The sequence below is a fragment of the Gallus gallus genome, chromosome 18 (assembly GCF_016699485.2).
Source record: "Gallus gallus isolate bGalGal1 chromosome 18, bGalGal1.mat.broiler.GRCg7b, whole genome shotgun sequence".
Classification (NCBI taxonomy): domain Eukaryota; kingdom Metazoa; phylum Chordata; class Aves; order Galliformes; family Phasianidae; genus Gallus; species Gallus gallus.
The window spans coordinates 3,811,403-3,833,071 of record NC_052549.1 but is presented as its reverse complement, the minus strand read 5'-3'; the positions used below and the strand labels follow the sequence as shown (position 1 = coordinate 3,833,071).

General features: G+C 37.1%; 1 protein-coding gene across 44 annotated transcripts in view; it reads right to left on the bottom strand.

Annotated features, from left to right (window-relative positions):
- The window catches only part of B3GNTL1 (UDP-GlcNAc:betaGal beta-1,3-N-acetylglucosaminyltransferase like 1), a 111,485-nt gene that overhangs the window by 25,442 nt on the left and 64,374 nt on the right, over positions 1-21,669 (bottom strand). For all 44 annotated transcript variants that reach the window (XR_005840673.2, XR_005840676.2, XR_005840674.2 and 41 more), the window contains 2 exons: positions 8,211-8,306; positions 2,067-2,191 (listed from right to left, as the gene is read on the bottom strand). Coding sequence is in view for 21 of the 44 variants with exons in the window: in XM_040649630.2 (XP_040505564.1) it covers positions 2,067-2,191; positions 8,211-8,306 (221 nt within the window). In the remaining 23 variants the exon portion in view is untranslated. The remainder of the gene's footprint in view (positions 1-2,066; positions 2,192-8,210; positions 8,307-21,669) is intronic.

The window sequence follows — 21,669 nt, the reverse complement described above, 5'->3', positions numbered from 1 at the left end:
AAAGTGTCAGAAAACTGCTCAAGTAAAACGCCCCAACAAGACAAAGACTGCAAGAAAAGGCTGAACATGCATTACAAATTGGAAGTGAAAAAGGGGCAAATGAGGGAAGACCCAATTTCAGTGACAAACCTTTGTGGTGTGTCCCACAACACACACTGTAGCCTTCAGAAACACATGCTGGCTAGCCCTTTACAACTTAGGCAATAAACAGGGGAGCATGCCAGTATGAGGAGATCTTACTCAAGTTCATATTTGTATGTTTGCACAAAATATTGTTAACAATACTACCAACAAAAAGCCAGCAGGAAGAATGGCTAGCCTGCCTTCTGAGAATGAGACAAGCAAGGCGCCAATTTGGACATGCAAGCTGCACATCTGAAACAGCTTACAGTATTTCCACATTCTCACAGTGTGTTGTAATTCAGGGTGCTTGTGCCACACAACCTTGTAGATCTGAATAAGCAACAGCTTGCAGTAAATTCAGAACAAACTCATTTCCAAGAATAAGATGCTTTCCCACAGATACAAGCAATCGTCTTCCAAGAGTCCCAGCATCCCACGATGCATGGCTAAAAAGTTTGTAGCTAGCTGCCAAAGTGATCATGCACACAAAAGAAAAAACCCAACAACATTAAATGTCAATTAAAAAAAATTACCTTGTTTGTTTACAAAATCCAAAGGGTATCTTCTATTTGTTTGGAATGACTGTTTTAGTATTTACAGTAATAATATTGTGATATACAACTAAAATGCATACAAAAGTATGTTTTACTAGTCATTGCTGCAGAGCAACGAACAGGACTGACTGAAGAGTGTATGTCATTCATCAGTAAGAAAACAGTTTACTTAATTACCACCGTAGTTTGCTTGTGAGACTCTTAAAGGATAACAAAACTCAAACATTTCACTAGTGTCAAAATGTAAGAGAAAGAAACACTGTTTTTGTTATGACTTTGGCTCAGCTTGCATTACTTCTGATTAGAAAGAGCACTTTTGATAGAAAAAGATAGAGAGCATAAAAGAATCAGCAATCAACAGTTCAACTTCATCCTTAAGGGTAGAACAGCACTGTAAAAGCAGCAGACAGCTTACAAGAAAGCACCTGAGGTAATTACTCCTGCACACCACCCTCAGAAATATTTTTCAAACCTTGTTATCTGATTTAGATGCTTAAACTTCTTAAAATATGAAAATAGTATTCATAAGTGCTGCAAGTTCTCAGATCAAAGATCTGTTTTTTATTCATTTTCCTAAGGAAGATTTTTGTTAGTGTTACAACAGGTTCTGTATACTTCCTTAAAACCACAGCAGTTCTTTTTGAAATTAAGCTTTAAAATAAACAAACATATATACATATGTCTTACAATGCAGTTCATGTGGTAGAAGTATGAAAAGACAAATCTTACTTATTAAAAATCCTAATGCAATGCAATATATATATTTTTTGCAATCATCTGCAAAGTACTGACAAAGTTATGGCTTCACTGCCACGTTCAGTGGATGAGAAACATGATCCTATTCAGTGTTTTCAAATGCTTGGAGAGCAAAAAACGTAAATGCTTGAAATAAGCAGAGAGGTTATTCAGGCAACTTACAGGATCTCATGTGATCCGTTACTGCCTCAGCTGAGTGGATGGGAACTGGAAGCTGAGAAAGCAGTGCTGTAGTGCAGTCACCAAAACTCCTGATTGCTCTTACTGTACCTATTGTGAAATTATTTCAAGAATAGTTGCAAAGACGGAGCTATTTCTTGGAATATTTGTCCAACGTTGAAATGACTCCACTCCATGGCACCACTATCAGAACCAAAGATTTCTATTCATAATTTCAATGCCAGCATTATATTATGTATATGTTATATATGTTAAATATATGTTATAACCTAAAACAGGTTATAACAAAACAAAATAGGAAAACTAACCTCCCATCAGCAAATAAAGGACACTATCAGCATATTAAGTAGCAATTGCTCCTTGGTTTTGTTGTTCTTTAACAAAGCATTTGTACTGCTAATCATCCAAGATGAAGCTGATTTTTTAAGTTCTACAAAACAAACCTCAACTTACTCATGGACAGAATGAGTTGCAGCCTGTGGATGGTAACGGTACAGCAGAAGGCAACGGTTCACTCGAAGGACTCCACCACCCTTTTGGAGATGTTTATAAAAAAACAACAAATCTTCTGGAACACCCTGGAAGAGAAGAGTTATTTCATACCACCAAACAGCCACTTGCATCTGAGTATATATTTCTGATTAATGAAATTTCTGTATATCTCCAGGAACTTACCTAATGGTTCACTAAATAAGCATATCTGTACAAAAGACAAAGCTACTAAAAAAGCAAGCAGTGCTGTTTGAAAATGAAATATATCTGACCACAAGGACATAAGCAGAAAAATAAACGTGATCTCATTTTGACAGGGAAAAGCTTGATGCAGATCAGTCCCGAAAAGAGAGAACCCAGCTGCTTAACAAATAAAAATAAAAATCGTTGGAATGAAGCAGCATTTGAAAGTAAAACATTTTTCTTGCAACTTATTGCCATGTCATGCTCTTCATAGGGGAACTGCAAGCAACAGTGCTGACACTGCAGGGAAGAATCCTCCTAGAACTGTGGAGCCCTCAGGCTCCCAGAAAGAATAGAAATGTCAAAATCATACACAGCATTTTCCATCTAAAAAAATCAGAAAATCTTCACGCCGGAGACTGTGTCAAAAGAACAATCATATGGCACATAGCATTCAAGTAAGTCTTACATACCGAAGCATAAACCCACCTTTAATGACACAGCCCTGCAGTGGAAGTGAAAAAGCATCCATTTACATTTTGCAGTGGAGCAACTTCTTGAAAATTTGGAATTTGGCTAGAATATCAATTTTTGTATGTTTAAATACAATTTTTTTTTCTTCCCTCCAATCGTTTAAACGTTCCCATAACTTTATTAGGCTAAAAATCTCTAGATAGAATAATTTTGCTAAATAAGCGTAGAATCAATAAAAAGCTGAAAGGAAACACAGCAAAGTGGTAACTGTAGAGAAGGAAAAATAAAGACAGAAATAGATTTGTTTCTGTAGGAGTAATAAGGGGGGCAAAAACCTCAAATGCAGATATTCTATTTCAACACAAAAAAAATAATGAAAATCCACAGGGGAAAAAAAATGAATTGAATTTTTTTTCCCCATTACCACAGCTTCTGAGTTTCTTCCATAATTAAGAAAATGAGATTTTCTAAATTAAAGCTCTGGATGCAAAATGCTTATGTGGTTTCTTCTGGCCTTCTAGTTACAACAGTAACACAGTTCAGTGTCTGTTTTTCATACCCACCACACTCAGTGCTCATGTCAGACATGGTCTGGACTAAGCAGTCACAGGGGGAGGAGAGGGGATAACACAGAATGGCTTTAAGCCCAGAAAACAAACCCAAAACACTCAGTTGAACACACGTATCTTGGGAGAAATCATAGCTAAATCAAGCTTTGTACTTCACAGCTCCAGCCTTTACTATATAACGTATTGATTTAAGGCACTGAATTGGACCATGCTCCCAGATCCACAAGTAAAATCAGTTCTGATCTGATTGCTTGGCAAGGGCAGCTTATCAGTAACAGTTCACATTTGTCCTTGTGAATACTTGTTTAATTTCTAGCTTAAGAATTCAGATACAGAAGAAAACTTTTAGAGGACTTTATGTAATTAACAATTTATATGAGCTAAGTTGAAAGTCACAAAAGAAATCTGAGGGAGACCAGAGCAACAAACAGCAATCAGGGCATCAGAAAAAAGCAAACTCAGATTCTTCCCACTTATCCTGTAGGACCTACTAACTTTGTTTTTATTCTGAACTTTGATGGAATTACTGAGAATTAGCAGCAAAGTTTTAAAACTGTTCTTTGAAATATTTTTTTTCTGCAGTCAGGCAATAGATTGAGTCAGGCAGGGCACAACCGTAGCACAGAGGTTTGCTGCAGTTGTCATATCTTGATTCAGTTATTTTGGTACATCACATACATAATCACATCTCTTTCTTTTTGGATACGGTTTACATCATTCAATTTAATAATCAATAGGTACATTAAAGAAAAGAATTACTGCAGAACCAAAAGGATCTTTCACAATGCTGTTTGGTTCTGGAGAGCTCTTTTGCTTTAACTAGCAGAAATACCATGAAATAAAGTCCGCTCACTGCCAGGAACAAGCAGGTGCCTTGTATTGCTCAGCAGTGGCCTCTCACATTACAAAGGAGCAGCACTGACGTACGTCTTTCAGGGGAGGAAAGATGTTGACCGTGTTACAGATCCTGCAGCGATGGGACTTCCTACAGCTCTTGAGCATGTAAAGTTTGGTGCAATACAAGAGTTTCTTCCTGGTTGAGAGACATTATTGGATCCAGATGGCATTTTAAATACCAGGAATCGTTGTCAAACAATGCAACTTTCAAAGAAAAGACCGTTTAACTGCTAAAGGGATATGTTAGCATATTTTTGGAAAATTAATACCCGTAGCAGAAAGTATAAATCTAGGACATCGGCAATAACCTACCACATAAATAGTTTTCAGCATTAATTATATTGCACAGTTTATATGTTACTACTGGAGTACAAATGGAATTTTCCACATTACAGGCAAAATCCAACCATACACACTGTGTTGCACTAAGGGATGGCCTCAGCAGCCTGCCTCATTCCAGCCAGTGCCTATCAGCTGCTGATTAAGACTCCTAGGGGTAAAAGCAGTTTGCACCTTCTCTGTTCTAACCACCACGCACTAACCACATTCAGATTAACAGCTCACTTTAACATGTTGCCTCTAAGCAAGTGAAAGATTTGTATTTACCCAATATTTTGGACAGGTATCGCTTGTCTGTGCTAACAACTGGCTGGATGCATGCAGGGACTAATTTTGTATGGGATGTCAAGCAGACCCAAACCTGAACTAAAGTAATTCCTTGTTCAGGGACAAAACTAAACATTCCATGATTAGTCTCTTGCTGCCTCCCCATTGCCTTGCATTTCCCACTCCTGTGCACCAACTGCAACATCCTCAACACATGTACTTCACAGAGAGCTGCAAGTGGCTATTAAGACAACAAGAAATTCTGGCTTCAAATGTTGCAGCTCCACCATCAGTAGGCAGTATCTCAGGCCCAGCTTACAGTGCTAACAAAGAGAGAACGGGAATCTGGAGGACGAAGGTACTGATCAATGAACTATGGAGGATTTTCAATTAAAAAGCTGTCCTCTGTGCAATGCTGCTCCTCAGCTCCTGTAACTGCTAACGCCTGGTGAGAAATCTGTAGTGAACAACACCAACTGCTGCAGATCTTCACACTGAGAAAAGGTTTTTTTTTTTCTTTAAGGTCAGAGGGCAAACTTAACCACTGATAACCACAGAGAAACACCAGGGCAAATGACGGATAGAGTAAGTCAAAATTTCTTTCATTTCTCAGAAGAGCCTAAAGTTGCTGTATGGAACATACCACAAAGAAAGCAATTCTCGATTTCATACTAGCCTGTTTCTTAAGAGATCTTGGTGAGTTTGTTTCATCATCATTTAACTAACTTCTTTCCTACTACAAACTTTAAGACATTAGTTAAAGAAGAAAAAAAGTCATGTTACTGTTACAGTAGAGTTGACTAGAGAACAGGTCAAATGGTGCATATTACAATGCCTAAGTTTAAGCAGGAAAAAAAAATAAAACACTAAACTCAGAGTTGTTCAGCACCAAAACAGAGATGTCAAGTAAAAACTGAAGTACTTATTTTTCCAAAGTACTTACAGCTGCCCAACAGGATTTCCTCAAAGTCTTGAGTGAACTGTTGGACTTATGGAAAGAACACATAGAGAAGGGTGGTAGCATGAAGGCAAACTCAGAACACGGCCTCTGGTGAAAGAAATCCTCCTCCCTCAGAATCAAATGCTCTTCTGCCAGGCACTAACATCTACCAATATCTGCTGTTCCAAGAGTACTATTAACGGGAAGAGCTACTGAGCTGATGGAAGTGAAGACTAAGAAACTGTAGCTGTTCTCTATTTTAAATGTGAAAGTGGGGAAAAAAAAAATCAACTAAAGTAATTTATGAACAATTCTCTCTCAGGATTTTCATGAAGACAATTTCTGTATTGAATTACATTCATATCTTTATTTTGTAGGGAACTTCTCATTGAAATTACTTATGAAGTTACTTATATTACTCAAAGAGACATTACCATAGTTGAAAATATTCCTTACTTGATCTTCCATTAGAATGGTCACCAGAAGTATGTGAGCAGACTAATCACAAGCTACATTAAATAGCTTTGAATACCTTCTCTTCAGGATTATCCAGTATATTCTCAAGTCTCTGTCTGTAAAATTGTCATACCATCTTTTGGCTCCTATCCAAATCATGGCTTTAAATCATTTTCCTTAGTTATAAGACCTGAAGCCTCTAATGTTAAATTTACTTAATTGTTTGGGAAATAGCAGGTTAGAAGAAATTCTTTCATCCAAATTCAGATAAATTTGGTTAAAGATGATGGGAACATCACACAGAAGGGATGTGATAAATTCGAAATGGTATTTAACGATAGGCTAACCAAAAATGTTATTAGGCATGGGGAATGGAATGAATTTTCAAATAGTTTTACAGACTCATTTATCATTGGCTCCATCACTTTCATTCTTTTTCAGATCCAATACTGATCTCTGTTCAGCCTAAACTATAGCAAGAAAAAACACTAGCATCTGTGCTTTCTCAGACTCTTACCCAGATAATGTCAGATTTTAATTTTTTAAGACTACATATAGTTTATATATTTATATTCTGTCAGTCTATTCATACTATTAACATAAACATCAAATCACAATTTCCTCCATGGAAGAATTATATTCCATTTGTACTAAGCACTGAAACATGAAGAACAGGTGTTTGGATTTAAATCCAAATGAGAAATGCAGCTTTTTGGCATGCAAATAGTTTAGCAGATGGAGAAGGCTGAAACGTGGACATTTGTTGGCCTCTTTCTGTGTTTATTTGCAGCAATATGAGACTTAGGTCACACTGTTAAATAGTAACTCAAAAATGGAGATGGAGGAGATCAAGTTAACACAGTGAGATGATGGGTCAGGTCAGAACATACAGGCATATAGGTAAGATCATTAAGAATACTCATCACTAGTTTATAAAAGCACCAGTCCATAACAGGTCTATAAACACAGAAATTCTTTGCCTTGAATTCTTTTCAAATGGAAAAGAGTCAGATCAATACTAAATACTTACAGTACTAAGTGCTAAACGATTTTGTATCCTCTGACCTCATTGTTTATGACCAGTTGCACTTCTTGTCAGTGGTTTGTTGAATGTCCTCCATACTAGACAGAGTTAATTTTGATGTGTTGGACAGGCCACAATAAGGACAAAAGGTTGAACTTGTCGCTGATAATTTTTAGGACTACACTGCTGCTGAAAGATCATTAGGACTAAGATCGTCAACATATTACATTTGAGTAAACAGCAGCACATACACAACTACACATATACAGTTAAATAACATTTTTAAAAAGGCATAAAAACACAAAAGAAAAACTAACAAAGAAAGAAAACCATATGTAAAACCAAAACAAACAGAATAATTGTCTGTTTAACTTAACCTCTTGAACTTTATCATTAGGCTTGAGGTTCTACTGTTCTTATTGCGTTTTAGCTTTCTTTCTTTTCTGAGCTTACTAAGAATGCTCAAGAAGTTATGTCAAACATTCTTCAGGGGATGAAAATATAATCATGAGGAATGATACTAAAAAAAGAAATAAAGAGCATCGATCAGTGAATGTAGGTTGCACTGGGGAACAGGCACCAGTTCCACCACTCACCCGCCACATAACTGAGGGCAAATCTTTCCATGATTCTGAACACTTCTCTCTGTCTGCCAGTGCTTAAATTGCATTTTTAATGGCAGAACAAAGAATAACATTTGTATATCCTCATACACACACGTAATTTATGTATATGTATGTAAACACACACAATGCATAGCTCCATTTAGAGGATACAAAGAGAATAAGAAGAAGCTGTAGTTTAAATACTAAAATCGGAAATAGCTTTACTAAATCTATTTAATGCGCTATTAAGGGAATACTTTCTAAAATCTCACTAAAACCACTGGAACCAAAACTCCTAAGGTCTGAAACACAGAATAGGTCCGTATGAATCTGAATTAGAGTATCACTCACCTTTCCACCCTCATCAAATTTTCCTACGTGATAAAACCATTCTCGAGAACAGAACCAGGTTGGCATGATGACAGTAGGCCCATGGGAGGTAAACACCTACAGGTGGGGGGAAAAATAGTCCTAAGTAAGAGAATGTCAAAAATATTATCTGTTGGAGAACAAAGTGACGTTTACACATTCATCCAAATTTCTGCAAATACTTTATGCTATAAAATTGCTGAAGATTAAGTATAAGAACTAATTCAGGTGCTTAAAATCTACCATATGCTTTGTGCCTAAGATGCAGTTATACCAACATCATAGCCAAACGAATCTAACTTCCTGCTTCATATTTCTTTACATTGTATATGTTGTAACTTACGGTAAAATAAAGAGTATTTTGAACTATAGTTCAGTTTTTGAGAAATGCACTGGAAGTGACAGTTCTATTAAATGTCCCATTGTCGATACTGAAGGAAATAAATTGAGAATAATCTTTGAAAGTCAAAGTTCTTACACTCTGGAAGTGTACGTTGATTTTGTGTTTTATATTCCTTGTGCATATATTAAGAAATTTCATTGATCTATTATTTTTGCTGAAGATTTTTGAAACTTAATCAAGATTAAGCAAGTATTTTAAACACTACCAGAGCACTATAGATTTGCTACCCAGTGCTACCTACCCTAAAAGGTTGTTGGATAGAAAATGCTTTAGGGATTGAAAAGGGACTGGTTATTAATTTCATCCTCTTGAACGGTGACAGCCAAGAACTATACAAATCAGTCTTTGCAGCTTTAAACAAACTTGTTGTAAACACAACTATGAAATAAAACAGAATCTGGATTTACAGAAGGTAAACCGATTCTTTCTTTTAATACAAGATGAAATATCTGGCCAAACAAGACTGAACTTGTCAAACAGTACATGCAAAGTTAAGGCAGGATACTATGCCTGCTTCCAAGAGCTATGCAGGAAATGACAAGTACAGCCTCACTTACAAAGGCAGAAGGGAAGAATGATTACTGACAGTCTTCAAAATGCTGACCTCATGAGCAGATGATTTCTTAGCTTGCTATAATAGCAATATTAATATTCCTACATAAAGTTTTAAGAAGCAGCGCATGAATGTAAATTTTGTCACGTGCACTTAAGCCTTTACATTTTAAAGGTACTCCTCCTGACTTTAACGTGGGATGGAGTTCCTCAAACTCTGTTTATCTCTGGCAATTTCTACTTCCTCAGATGTACCCGAACATAAATCCCAAATCTTACACATGCAGTTCTTTATAGATACTTAAATCAGGTCTTAAGAAAACTGGACAAGTCTAATAAAAGTCAGCAGGTAATCTCTTCCCCCTTTTCCTACGGCACGAACCATCCGGCAAAACGAAGGCATCTCCTTTAAAATGAAACGTGCTACATTCTTACCCCACGACATAACGGTACAACTTCATTGTCTAGGAAGAGATCCTAGGGTGGCCCATTTGAATAAGGATTCTTACGTTATAGGCACTCATGTTTAGTCCGAATAATCCTATCACTCAATGGCTATGACACTAACAGCTTGTTCATAACTGGAATATACTGGCTGCAGATGTGCTAAATGTCAAAAACTCCCCACAAAAGCCAGTTGGAGCTGAAAGAGTCAAAACAATCCCAGATAATCAGAGCAGACATGATTAGTCAGTACACGGTTATTAGCTCCACACTAATTACAAGGGCAATTGAGTATGGCCCAAACTGAACAATGACCAAACAGTAATCCTAAAAGAAAACAACAGTAGGGAGAAAAGCTAGGCTAGAATGCATTGCACTGAATCTCATTTCTGAATGAAAGAAAATCTTCAAAGAAAGCCTTGAGCCTATTGGAACACACAAAATGTGTTTGGAGAGACTAGAAGGCCATTTCCTCAGCACAGCCAGGATCATCAGAGAACACAACTGCGCTTAATCTTAAAGAGGTAGCTCAGTGTAATTAGTCATGCTCACATGCAAAGAGCACACATCCCAAATACCCTGGTCTGTGTTCCACTGAGGTATTTACTGAAGTGAAATTCAACAGAACAAATTTGAAACACATGCTGCTAACACCGTTGTCTTTTCTAAATCTAGGTTTCACTGTCCATCTCAAGAAAGATACCATAGTGTTTGGAATCTTACTGAGAGAACTCAGACTGATGATGAGGTGGCTGTACTACCACAGGTCACATGAAGGTTTTTAGCCTTTAGCTTAGCCTTTGAACCTGGAACAGCACATCAGATAAGAATCAACACAATGTCAAGGAAAGCTGCTTCTATACCAACATTTACAACATGATGTCAAAATAAGGAAACTTAAATCTTTTGCCACAATGGACACACGCATGCTATCGTGTCCTTTGCTATGCTTAAAATACCACTCTTGAAGTTGAGATTCTTTTTGCTACTTTAGTTTTCAGCTGGATCTGCTGTGATCCAACTAGCCACATAAATACAGGTGTTAAGACAAAGGAGAACGCAGGCAAGCAAGGCAGCAATCACAGACAGGACAAGACCATTATTTTCCATAAGATAAACCAAAAGTAATCATTAAACTGACAGGAAACTCTGCTTGAAGCCTAGTTGTACAGTACAACTATATTCACTTAAGAGCTCTTCCACCTATCTTGCCTTTCACTTGTAATAGCATTGGCACTCATCTGACCTCATGGGCAGCTGGACAGAGCATTAACCAATAAGATACCATTTTGGGGGGTTATTTTCTGTAGCCACCGTTCTCTAAACCAGTTCAGCCAAGCAATTCTGCTGAGATAGAGAGGGAAGGAACAGGTTTTGGAGAAAGAAACAAGACCGATGTTTTCAGACATTGCACACAGTTAATCAGCTCAGCTCTAATACAAAATTGCACCCACTGCCCCTGAGTGCTTACAGCAATGGGAGCAGACCTGGCTCAGGACAAACCTTTAGCTCCTAACGTGAGCACAGTAAAACTGAAAGAGTGCAGCATCTGCCATATCCCTGAAAGCTAACTCGAAGACCTTCTGAAAGTTCATCTGCAAGAGGAGAAAAAAAACTAACTTCAACCTTCTGTGTTTTGGACATTTTAGATTTCAGTTTGGCTTTCTCATTAACTACTGGATGCTATACAAATGTATGAGATTGAATTTTGGAATTAATTCAGCATATTGAAAACCAATTTGGACCTAAGAACCTCTCACACATGGCTCTGTCAGTAAATGAACTCTCGATAATAGTGGTTAACTTACTGTACAGTGTATGCTGCGAGGATTACCTAAGAGAATTTAATGAAGCCACGTTGTCAAAAACAACCATAGAGCTTTTAGATGAAGGTATAAATCTGTTCAGATTTAGGATTCCTGAAGAACATGGTGTTGTCATAATCAGATTGGAATCCCCTTCATCATGGTGGTTTTCAAGGTCACACAGGCTGCTATTTCAGCACTAAATTTATTAAATTATTCAAAACTTTTATTGTCATCTGGTTTTATTCCAAGGATCAAGTAGCAAGTATTTGAAACTGATTTACTCTGGTTTGTTCTTGCCAACTGCTCAGCTATCGAATTCCATTCAACAATTAGAGAGATCCTCTGGACAAAAAAAAAAATCTAAAGAATATAGAGTTGATAAAGTGGGTTTCATTTGTTTTGTTTCAAAGCTGTCAGCAGCACATGTGATTCTGGTTCCCACTGATGTTCACTTCAGATCATGTCAGCATTCAGTAAGAAATCTAAGCTCCAGTACAGAGAAAGGCATTCAAGTGTTTATAGTAACTCTTCACAGAAAAGTTCTATTTTCCAAATTAGCCAATCAAAATGTGCCAAAAGAATACATGCAGATGGTGAAATAACCTTATCAAGAGCCCAAATTGCTTTCCAATGCAAGACGCTAATTCCTCGAAATAAACTTCACTTTTAATTCTACTTCTGCTATAATATTCATGAAAATCATAACAATACAGATGAAGGATTAGAAACAATCTCCCGTGTGATGATAAATGAAGCTTTCCAATACCCTGAGTCATTCATTAACATACTAGAAGCCAAAACAACAAACAAAAATCTGGTGGCTGAGAGACACAACCATTTTGTGAGGAGATGATAGGCTAAAGATTCATCACTTCTGATGTTAACATACCAGTACATTATTTTAGTAGTGAGTGCACCAGGACTTCATTGCTGCACATTACTGGGTTTACAGCCAGAGTCAGGTGTGCGTGTTGTGTGACTGAAGAAGTACAGCAGCAAGGAAGAAAAAACCCTTGACCTACTTCATGAAATTTTCAGGCCAATAAGTTTTATAAAAAAAAGAATTACAACAAATTTACTAAACTTTAAAGAGCCTAAACAACCAATCTGGTATGGATTACGTTTAGTTAATTTATTATATTGAACTTTTTTTTACCCTTTCCTATGCTTATATAAATAATTGACTGTATCACCTAATCATTGCATGCTTCAATATTAGCTGAAAATCCCTGCTCTAAAGAAGCCAAGATCTGGCAGAGCAAAAGAAATTTAAAAAAAAAAGATCAGAAATCAAACATGCTGTAACTCCATACTGAATGTTTGACATACACATAGTAATCCTGGTACAGGATTGATTTACATAATAAAAGATTTTGCATTCAAAGTAGGACAGGATCCTAACTATACAGGCTAAACAGTAACACCTGGAAGTGCTTGCTTCCAGAGATAATATATTAACTATGGCTTTATAGTCTAATAAAGTTGTACTGAACTGTGTTCTTGCTTTATGTGAGCTAGCCTATGCCAGTCTGGTTACGCTGGATAAGCTGACAGTACTCTGAATATTTCTTCATCTTAGTTGAATGCTCCTAGTAAAATGTGATAGCAAACGCCATTTTTCTAGTCTCTTATTTACTAATGACAATAAATTATCCTTCTACTGAAATCTACAGAATGGAAGCATACAAAGGGAATAGCCTGTATGATTTTAGCATGTCTTACACCTTTTTCTTGTCTGTAAGCTGCTAAAAGTGATCTTTGTAACATCCATGCCTTAATAAGTCTCCAATTCTTGGAAAGTTTCCAGTATTTAAAGAGTCAAATATTTACAATGGAAGAATCACTCCATTTAATAACATGAAACACTCTATACAAGAGGTTGCCTACTTCCCTTGCTCTTTACGCTGAGCTGACACCATGGAAGAGGGAAACCAGTATGCTTGAAGTTGTATTCAAAGCATGCTGTGATTAAAACAAACAAGGAATCTGCTAGAGAAGCAGCGCTGACCAGTGTTCATGTCCTATCTTAGAAATGACCTTCCCATCCAACACTGGGACATGCCTGTTAGTATTGTTGCAAAGTGAAAATGGAAAAGGTCTTTCAGATTTGGAAGCAGTTCTGGGACAGCACAGTTCCACTCATAGAAAGACTTACAAATCTTCAGTGCTCAGATGACTTGAAAGTAGTTATAGTCATTTCCCATCCATAAAAATATCAGCTGTGTCTGTAACTTATTATTTAATATTTTATATACCAAAAATCATAAGCAGGATGAAGATAATCATGCTAGTCCTGTGAAAAGCTGTAATATCCAAGGAACGTCTTCAGCTCTGCTAACAAGGAGTGCCTGCTCTGACAAAGTATATACTGCTGTTAGCTGGGCATCTTACTCATTTTTCCTCCCGTACCTGTCTTCCAGACTTCCCCAGTTTCACCTGCCTATGAAGTGTGCAGTAAAGAAAACCAGTCAGTTCTGCCTTGTGAGGTGAGGGCAGCCATGCCCACAATGAGCAGAGCGGTCAGTTGTTTGCTTCTCTGAAACATACTGGTAAAGATGAAAGCAAGTTCACACAAAAAGCAACACGGGAAAGGCTTCCACACACCACCTTCAAAAATTAATGTTTAATTGATACGTGTGTAAATTTCCTGGCAAATCTTAATGAATTTTAAGATAGAGGTATTTTGAAAGAAAAAACAGTATATAGTTAAAATATTTTTGGGCGTTCAGATTTACCCAAAAGCCTAACGTCTCTTACCTGCTGATGCTCACTGATCTCTAAGCATTAGATTAGGAAATACTACTTTTCCGAAAGAGTGGCCTGGGATGGGCTGCCAGGGAGGTGGTGCAGTCACCGACACTGGAGGCATTCAAGGAACATTCAGAGGTTCTGTCAAAGGACGTGCTCTAGTGTGAACTGTTGGTGACAGGTGGACGGTTGGACTGGATTGATCTTGTAGGTCTTTTCCAACCTTGGTGATTCTATAATTCTACGAACATACACAGAATCCTAGGGAAGATGATCACTTTTTGGGTTTGTTGTTCAGCTGTGCTAATCCACTCACAGAAGATCCACAAGAGAAATACTAGATATTCATGCAGATTTGCTGCATTTATTTCAATATAAACATAATTTCTTTTGTGTTTGTCATGCTGATCCCTGCCATAGGCTTTTAACATTTAGAGGAGGTAAAGAGAAAAAAGAAAGAAAGATTAGATCTTAGCCTACATTATGAGTATTTGATTAACAACTGCAATAGTAGAATGTTTTCTTTAGGAAATCAAAGCTAACGTTACCCTAAATCCCTCCCTCATGTCTTCCATCATAACACAAGTCTTTGGGGAGTATCAAAGTACTGAACGCATTCCAGTGTCCCAGGACTACTTGATTTGTATTCCGTATCACTTCAAAATTGTGAATAGGAGAACAACAACAGCAGCAAAGCAAAAATCAGTTACTTAATTATAGTAGAAAAGTACATTTAACTACTAGTAGAAAAGAACAAAGAGTATATTGCACAAGGGGGTAAACGAAACTATTATCCAAGTTTTATTTTACAGAAATAGCCTAATGTTCTGCATGTTGTTTCAGATTTTTAATCCTATAACTACTTTTTGATAATGATATATACTTACTGGGCAAAAAAAGAACAGTACTTTCACAGAAGTTTTTATATGCATGTGCATTTCTGATAATGAAAAGGACCTACTGCATGTCAAGAGCACAGAGTCCTGTTAGAACATTTTGGATTTTAGCAGTGAAGAAGAAAAAACCAGGAAGGCATCAACAAACTCTGAGAATACACAGAAATAAAAATTAAGGGCCCATTCATTTGTAAAAGCCTGAGAAAAAACAGAACTGAGAGCACTACAAAGTTTTCCCTCCTACCCACATTCTCTTGTTTCAGCCTCCCTAATTACTTGTTGATAGGTTTATATGTGGGATTTGGTTTTGTAGGTTCTCTCACTGCCTCCCAGGCAACAACCTGATTTTTATTTGGGATTTCTTTCTCCATACCCACAACTCTCACAGCGTAGGTAGTCAGGAGGTCATATCATATCTCTGAAATTGGCTTCTAAGTATGCATCACTCCTGACACTTATTCCTAACTTTAAGTTCTGCCTGAACTTAGCATGCCCTGTTACTGTTTTGGATTAGTTATTATTCAACCAGTCAGTCATTCTATCAGTCAGTCATTCTATCAAAGCAGCATCTTAAAATATTTTAAAAGTCTCAAGAACTCAATGATAAGAAAGAAGTCCATGAGTAATTTAAGATCTTGCTAATGGAGATTAGTATGAACCAGGCTGAGGCTACCTACGCTCCAATTAGAAATCAGCAATAAAGAGCAGGGACTGGGGCCCAGACTCATCCCATCTGGATCAGATGTGTAGGCAAACACCCAGACTACACGAGCCCTCTCTATCAGAAAGAATTTTTAATGAGGGACAAAACTCATTCCAGATCCCTGCTGCATCTCCAGTGAATGCAATGGGGCTCCTACAGTGAAGCTCCTAAATTCTAGTGCAGGTAAACACCTTTCAGTGGTTATCTGCCCTAGCCTTGTGTATCTACACATTCATATATTAGATTATTATAACCATTCTCAAACTCGCCAAAAGAATTTCTGTAGTAAGAAGCCAACTCTCACATCATGCTGTGTGAAGATGTTAAGTTCAGCTAACAATGATCAAAGCAGTAAGACAAAGACAGATTTGCACACATGTAAAAGATTTTTTTTACATTCTTAAAACCTTAGTCTTATCCTGTCCCACAGAAACATCTATGTCTCTAAGAGCAGCAAATAAGGACCACCTGGCACTTAGCATAGTACCATTAATAAATAGGAATAGTGTCATAGAAACACAACAGCAAGAAAGTTCTTACTCTGTAATTACAATTACAAATAAAAACACAACTATCTAAAAGAACCTAACAATCAGAATATATATATATACACACACACATGCACACACACACACATATGTTTTAGTTGCCAAAAAGCTGAAAATCAGCAGAAAAAACATATGCTAGAATTGTACTTAACGTAATTTCCAATTTGAGAACAGCAGTCTTGGCTATACTAACAATCAAATACAGTTTTAGCACCAGCTGGGAAAGATCTACTAAGAAGCTCTAGAGACTTACACCTTTGAAAGTTTCATGGGTCACTCAACATAAACACACTGGTTTGTCACACACATCCTGCTAAAAACGATTAAGATTTAAATGAGGTAGTGTAAGAAAAACAAAAGCACAGCAACAAGATAAACCAGCAATCCAAGAGGAATTTCAGCAATGCTTTCTCTGTATTTTTTTCTAATGGTGGCCGATGCAAATTATGATGAGGGTTGGTCCAATCTCTTCTGTAGTAAGGAAATACCTTCACTTTGGACATCCCTAGGGGAAAGAGCAAATCTCTCTGCCCATATGAATGGAGCTTCCAGTGTTACAAATTAAGAAATTAGGAGTTTCACTGCCACAAAGAACTGTAACTTCAGAGTTCAAAAACAACACCAGCATAAGAAAAAATTAAAGAGAGCAAGAGCATTAATCGGATCCTCAGATGAGTTCACCTAATTTAACCTTATGTTAAGCACAATCAATATATTAACAATACTTATTTGTATTTCTTATAAAATATTTACTGTTCCTCATATTTGCTGCATTAAGACATGATTTCAAAGTAGTATACTGAATCTAGACCTCCACCGAAATCATGAGAAGTTAAGCTTCTAATTAACAACATACATATGATTGCCAAGCCTGAAGCTCAGATTCCCTGTGCAAGCTCCAAAAATGTATGTTTCTAGACTTAAGTCACCTCTGCCCTACAGTATCCCCTAATGCATTTGCTTCAGGTTCCTCTTGGCCAGCACAGACAATACTGGCTGTTCTAATCCAGTTCAGGAATAACTGCATCCTTCCTTGCATTGCATGGGCAACTCAGCAAATCTAACACTCTGGGAATTAGACTCCAGTGTTTGGTTTAGTAATAGCCAACATAAGCAGTGTAACTTCATTTTGGAAGTGGGAATATCTGCACCACTTCACAGGGAAATCCTACATAAAAATAAATTATAGAACCAGAAGGACTCATGTAGTGCAGTAACAGACCCTCAGTTCCAAAACTGGTACAACCAAAGAAATAATGTGTTAAATCCTGAATCAGGAAGCCATTGCTTTAGAAGCATATATGTAGGCAAACTGTGTATGTTTAAATACTCAGTTAGGTTGAGACACTTAAGAACAACAATTTTTCCACATACCAACATTATTCTACTCCAATAAAATTCTTTGGAAACTGGAAGGAGAAAAAAGGCAGCCTGATAAAAAGAAAACGCATTTTCAAAAATATGCCAATTCATCTATAAAAGCTGCATTTGTTTCAATATTTACTTACATCTTCTCTACGAAGAGCAAGTCTTCTTTACTAATTTGAATCCACAGAGGCAAATTGTGATCTTCCAACTAAAGCATTCTAGCCTTGTACCCAGTTCCACAATAACGAATACGTTCTTCCCTATAAAAATCCCTTCAAATACAGCCAAAATGACCATAAAGTTGATGAGGTGTAATACCTTCAGGACTTGTTATTCTGGCACACTTCAAGCAACACTCAATGAAAAAAAGCCAGCCAGTGTTGGCTCTATGAAATACAGCTGGTGTTAGGGTAGTCAGCTGTCACTGAGGTACCAGTCAAAGAAGGAAGTCTCAAACAGCAGTTCTCTGGACTCAAGCCTCCAAACTCACCAACATCACTTTTAAGTAGACAAAAAATACCAACTGGCAATCTTTCAGCTTGCTCATGAAAATGAATAGAAGACATCAGCTCTTTAAAGCTCGTGGAACATGGAAAGATGTCCTATTCAGTCAAAAACTCAACTTATTTTCTACTGCACTGAAAGGTGTGAAAACTTAATTCTAAGAAATAGAGAACATGGTTCTGTATGGTCCTTCTGTTTTTTGTACTGCATGATTGCCATGGAAGGTGAGAAAAGAAAGCATCCTTCCAGCTGAGAAAAACCACCCTTTAAATGTACCACCAAAGAAATCAGAGAAATACACTTAACTTCAGTCCATACACATGCTGTAGCTGCTTCCCCTCACCAGGTGTGCCATCTTTATAGCACTGAAGCAAGTGTGACACTCCAGGCACTTTAATTTGAATTAGGTTGTTTCTAATAATCTCTTCCCTTCATTTCCAAGGGGAACTTCTCACATATTTCATTCTATGCACTGATAGTATATGTTTATACCAACTGCCACTTAGAAAAGACATAAACCAGGTTTATGTATGGTATCTGCAAAATGTAAAGTGAAGAAAGTACAGCAAGTTGCTGTATGGTGTTTTAAGTTAAATGGTAAGTGGAAATAGAAACATCTACATCAGTAAAAATAGACTACCTTCACTGACTTCAGTAGAATTACTGCACCCAGAGCATAACTGGATGTAAACGTGTATCCTTCTGTCCTTCCCAACAGAAGGAGCTCTCTGGAGCAGAGATGCTGCTTCCTATCAGATCAATGAGTCAGCAGAACAAATTCACTGCTGCCTGACCTGGGATGAAGTCTTCAGCAGCAGTGTTCAGAGGAGTGCATCAACATGCCCAGAACAGAAGGCATTTCCACTGACTTCAGAGGCCTCAAAAACAGCCTCACAACAGGTCTTTTGTGGACATCATGGGTAGACCTAAAGCTTTACAAGGAAGTGTAACTATTTTAAAGCAATTTAGAAAATCCAATTTTCACACAAAAATAACAGACCTCTATCATCACACCAAAGGATGATCAGACAAGTTTTGCTCAGCCTTATCATACTGCCTCTAATATTTCTGTGACAGACTGGCTTTATCCTTAATTGCAAGGTCATAAAGTTTGCAGCTCCCACTCAGATGAACCCCTGCAGCTCCCATGCCTGGGCACCAGCCCTGCTAACCCCAGCAGCCCTGCTGCCCCCACACCAGCTCACCATCCCTGCCAACCCCACTTTCATTATTCCTTGCCATGCTTGAAGCATTCATTACATGAAGGAAAGGTGTGTCTTCCAGCTTTACTTCAGGGAACTCAAAACAAACAAGCTGTTCCTTGATGTAAAAGGATAGGAAGACAGCAAGGTCTTCAAGGAAAAAATATATTAAAAAAAGAAAACTTGAAACTTCCTATGCTGTCACAGCTGTTCTGGTCCTTGCATTCTGTTTAAATATTTTTCAACCTCACAGTCAAACAGTTCAAAATAACATAACATGTATGCTCTATAATAACAAGTATCAGAGCTGGTTTACCTCATTTCTGCCACAGCATAAGACCTGCAAGTTTCTATCACCTCATTACCTGTCCTGCAATAAATACATAAAGGAGAACACTTTTAAGATCAGTGTTATGACAAATGATCCATATCCCATCCCTTGTTTTGCTAAAATCTTAGAAAGCTAATTATATCTTTTGAAAACAAAATGTTCATTGATCACAATGAACATTTAAGTATTTATGATCTAAGTATTTTTGGCAGAAATATACTAATGCAAACTATAATTCTATGGAATTAGTTTAAATTTTTTCATTTCAAATAAAAAGACAGATTGAGTGACTATTGTGTCTAATGAAGGACTATTATGTCTACTGAACAACATAACATCACTGTAGCTATCAGTGATTGAAATCAAATTATCAAAGTTAAAAACTCTTTCTTTCTATAAACCACACATTCCAATAAAATAATTTTCTTTATAGAAATTGCAAATTACTTCATCTTAAATAGTCACTTACTAGCAGTGAATCTCCACATTTGCTGTGCTAGACTACATACTCTAAGTCAAAATCACCATGAATGAAGAATGGACGTAGAGAAACACGTTCCTCTGTGACTGCCACGTTTTAACATATGTTACTTACAGAGGGTGCCAACTTTTAAAAGCTCAAAAGGAAGTTCTTTTGAGAGATAAACACCGATAGAAAAGCTTTCTTTTTAATACATTTCAAGCATTTCATTCCTATTCTTTATGAAAAAAAGATGGGGTCAGTGTTCTTTCTGTTTAAACTAAGCTACGAATAACATTGACAGAATGTGAAAGTTTCACTGACTTTTCCAGTCTTATCACCCATTGCCACAATAGTCTTGTCATTCTAAGTAGTTCTCTTAGTAGTAAGTTATTCTTGACTAACAATAGTAAGTAATGAGTATTCTTCATTTCAATGTAATTTCTCATCAGTCAGCCGAAATCAGTAAATATCCTTAGTCTGTAGATGATACCCTTCAGTGGAGTAAATTGCTTCCCCCAGAATTCAGTGAAAGGCAAAATGCGGTGCTTAGATCTCAAATAAGTAACTCAGAACCTGATGACAGATCACAAGTTTCAATCCTGCAAGGAGAAAATACTTTATTTAAAAGGCTTTCAGAACTACGGATGATTTATGTCACCCTTGGGCATTCCTCTCTTGGTCTTGAAATAAAAAAAGAAATTGTTAACATGAACTTCTGATCAAAGAGTATCTTTAGGAAACAGAAAGTAAATTTTTCTTTTTGTGTTTGAAAAGGTAAAACATCACTGCACTCTGGAAAAAAATAATCATAACAAGCAGAGTTATAAGATTCAAAGATAAAGATTAAAACATAGCACTGCTGCGAGATTTGCCGTCAGATGTTCCACACTAAAAACGCCCCGGTACTGCTCAGGCTCAGCTGGGTGGAACCTCTCAGGATGAGAATTAAGATAGCTGGCCTCTATGCAGGAAAAGAATAAACTTTAACAAGTTTCAATATGGAATAGGTAACTAAAGCAACAGGGAGAGAAATGGAGCGGGGCAAGGTGATGGGAATAAAAGCACTCAGCAGAAGAACTTTAGGCAGAATGAAAAGCTGCAGGTAGATTACAAGAGCCTGTAGGAAAGCCTACAAGGCTTGAATCAATGAGCAGAGATTAGTTATTCCTGTTTCCTTTATACTTTATTCAGGAGGAGTAAAAAATGCGTCCATATATATTTTTCATTCATTCTTAATTAAAAAAACTAGACTATAACAAGAAAGATTTGCTCCTTGTTTCTACTGTAGCAGAAACAACTCACAAGACCCCAAAGTTTGCCTACCTACCCAGCTTAGGAGAGGTGATGTTGTGTATTAGGCTAACACCTTTCAACATGCTCCAACACATCTCGTAACTCTGCAGTTGATCCTAATTCACATGAAGTCATCTTAAAGAAAAACAGAAGTAACATGATATATTCATTTATTTTA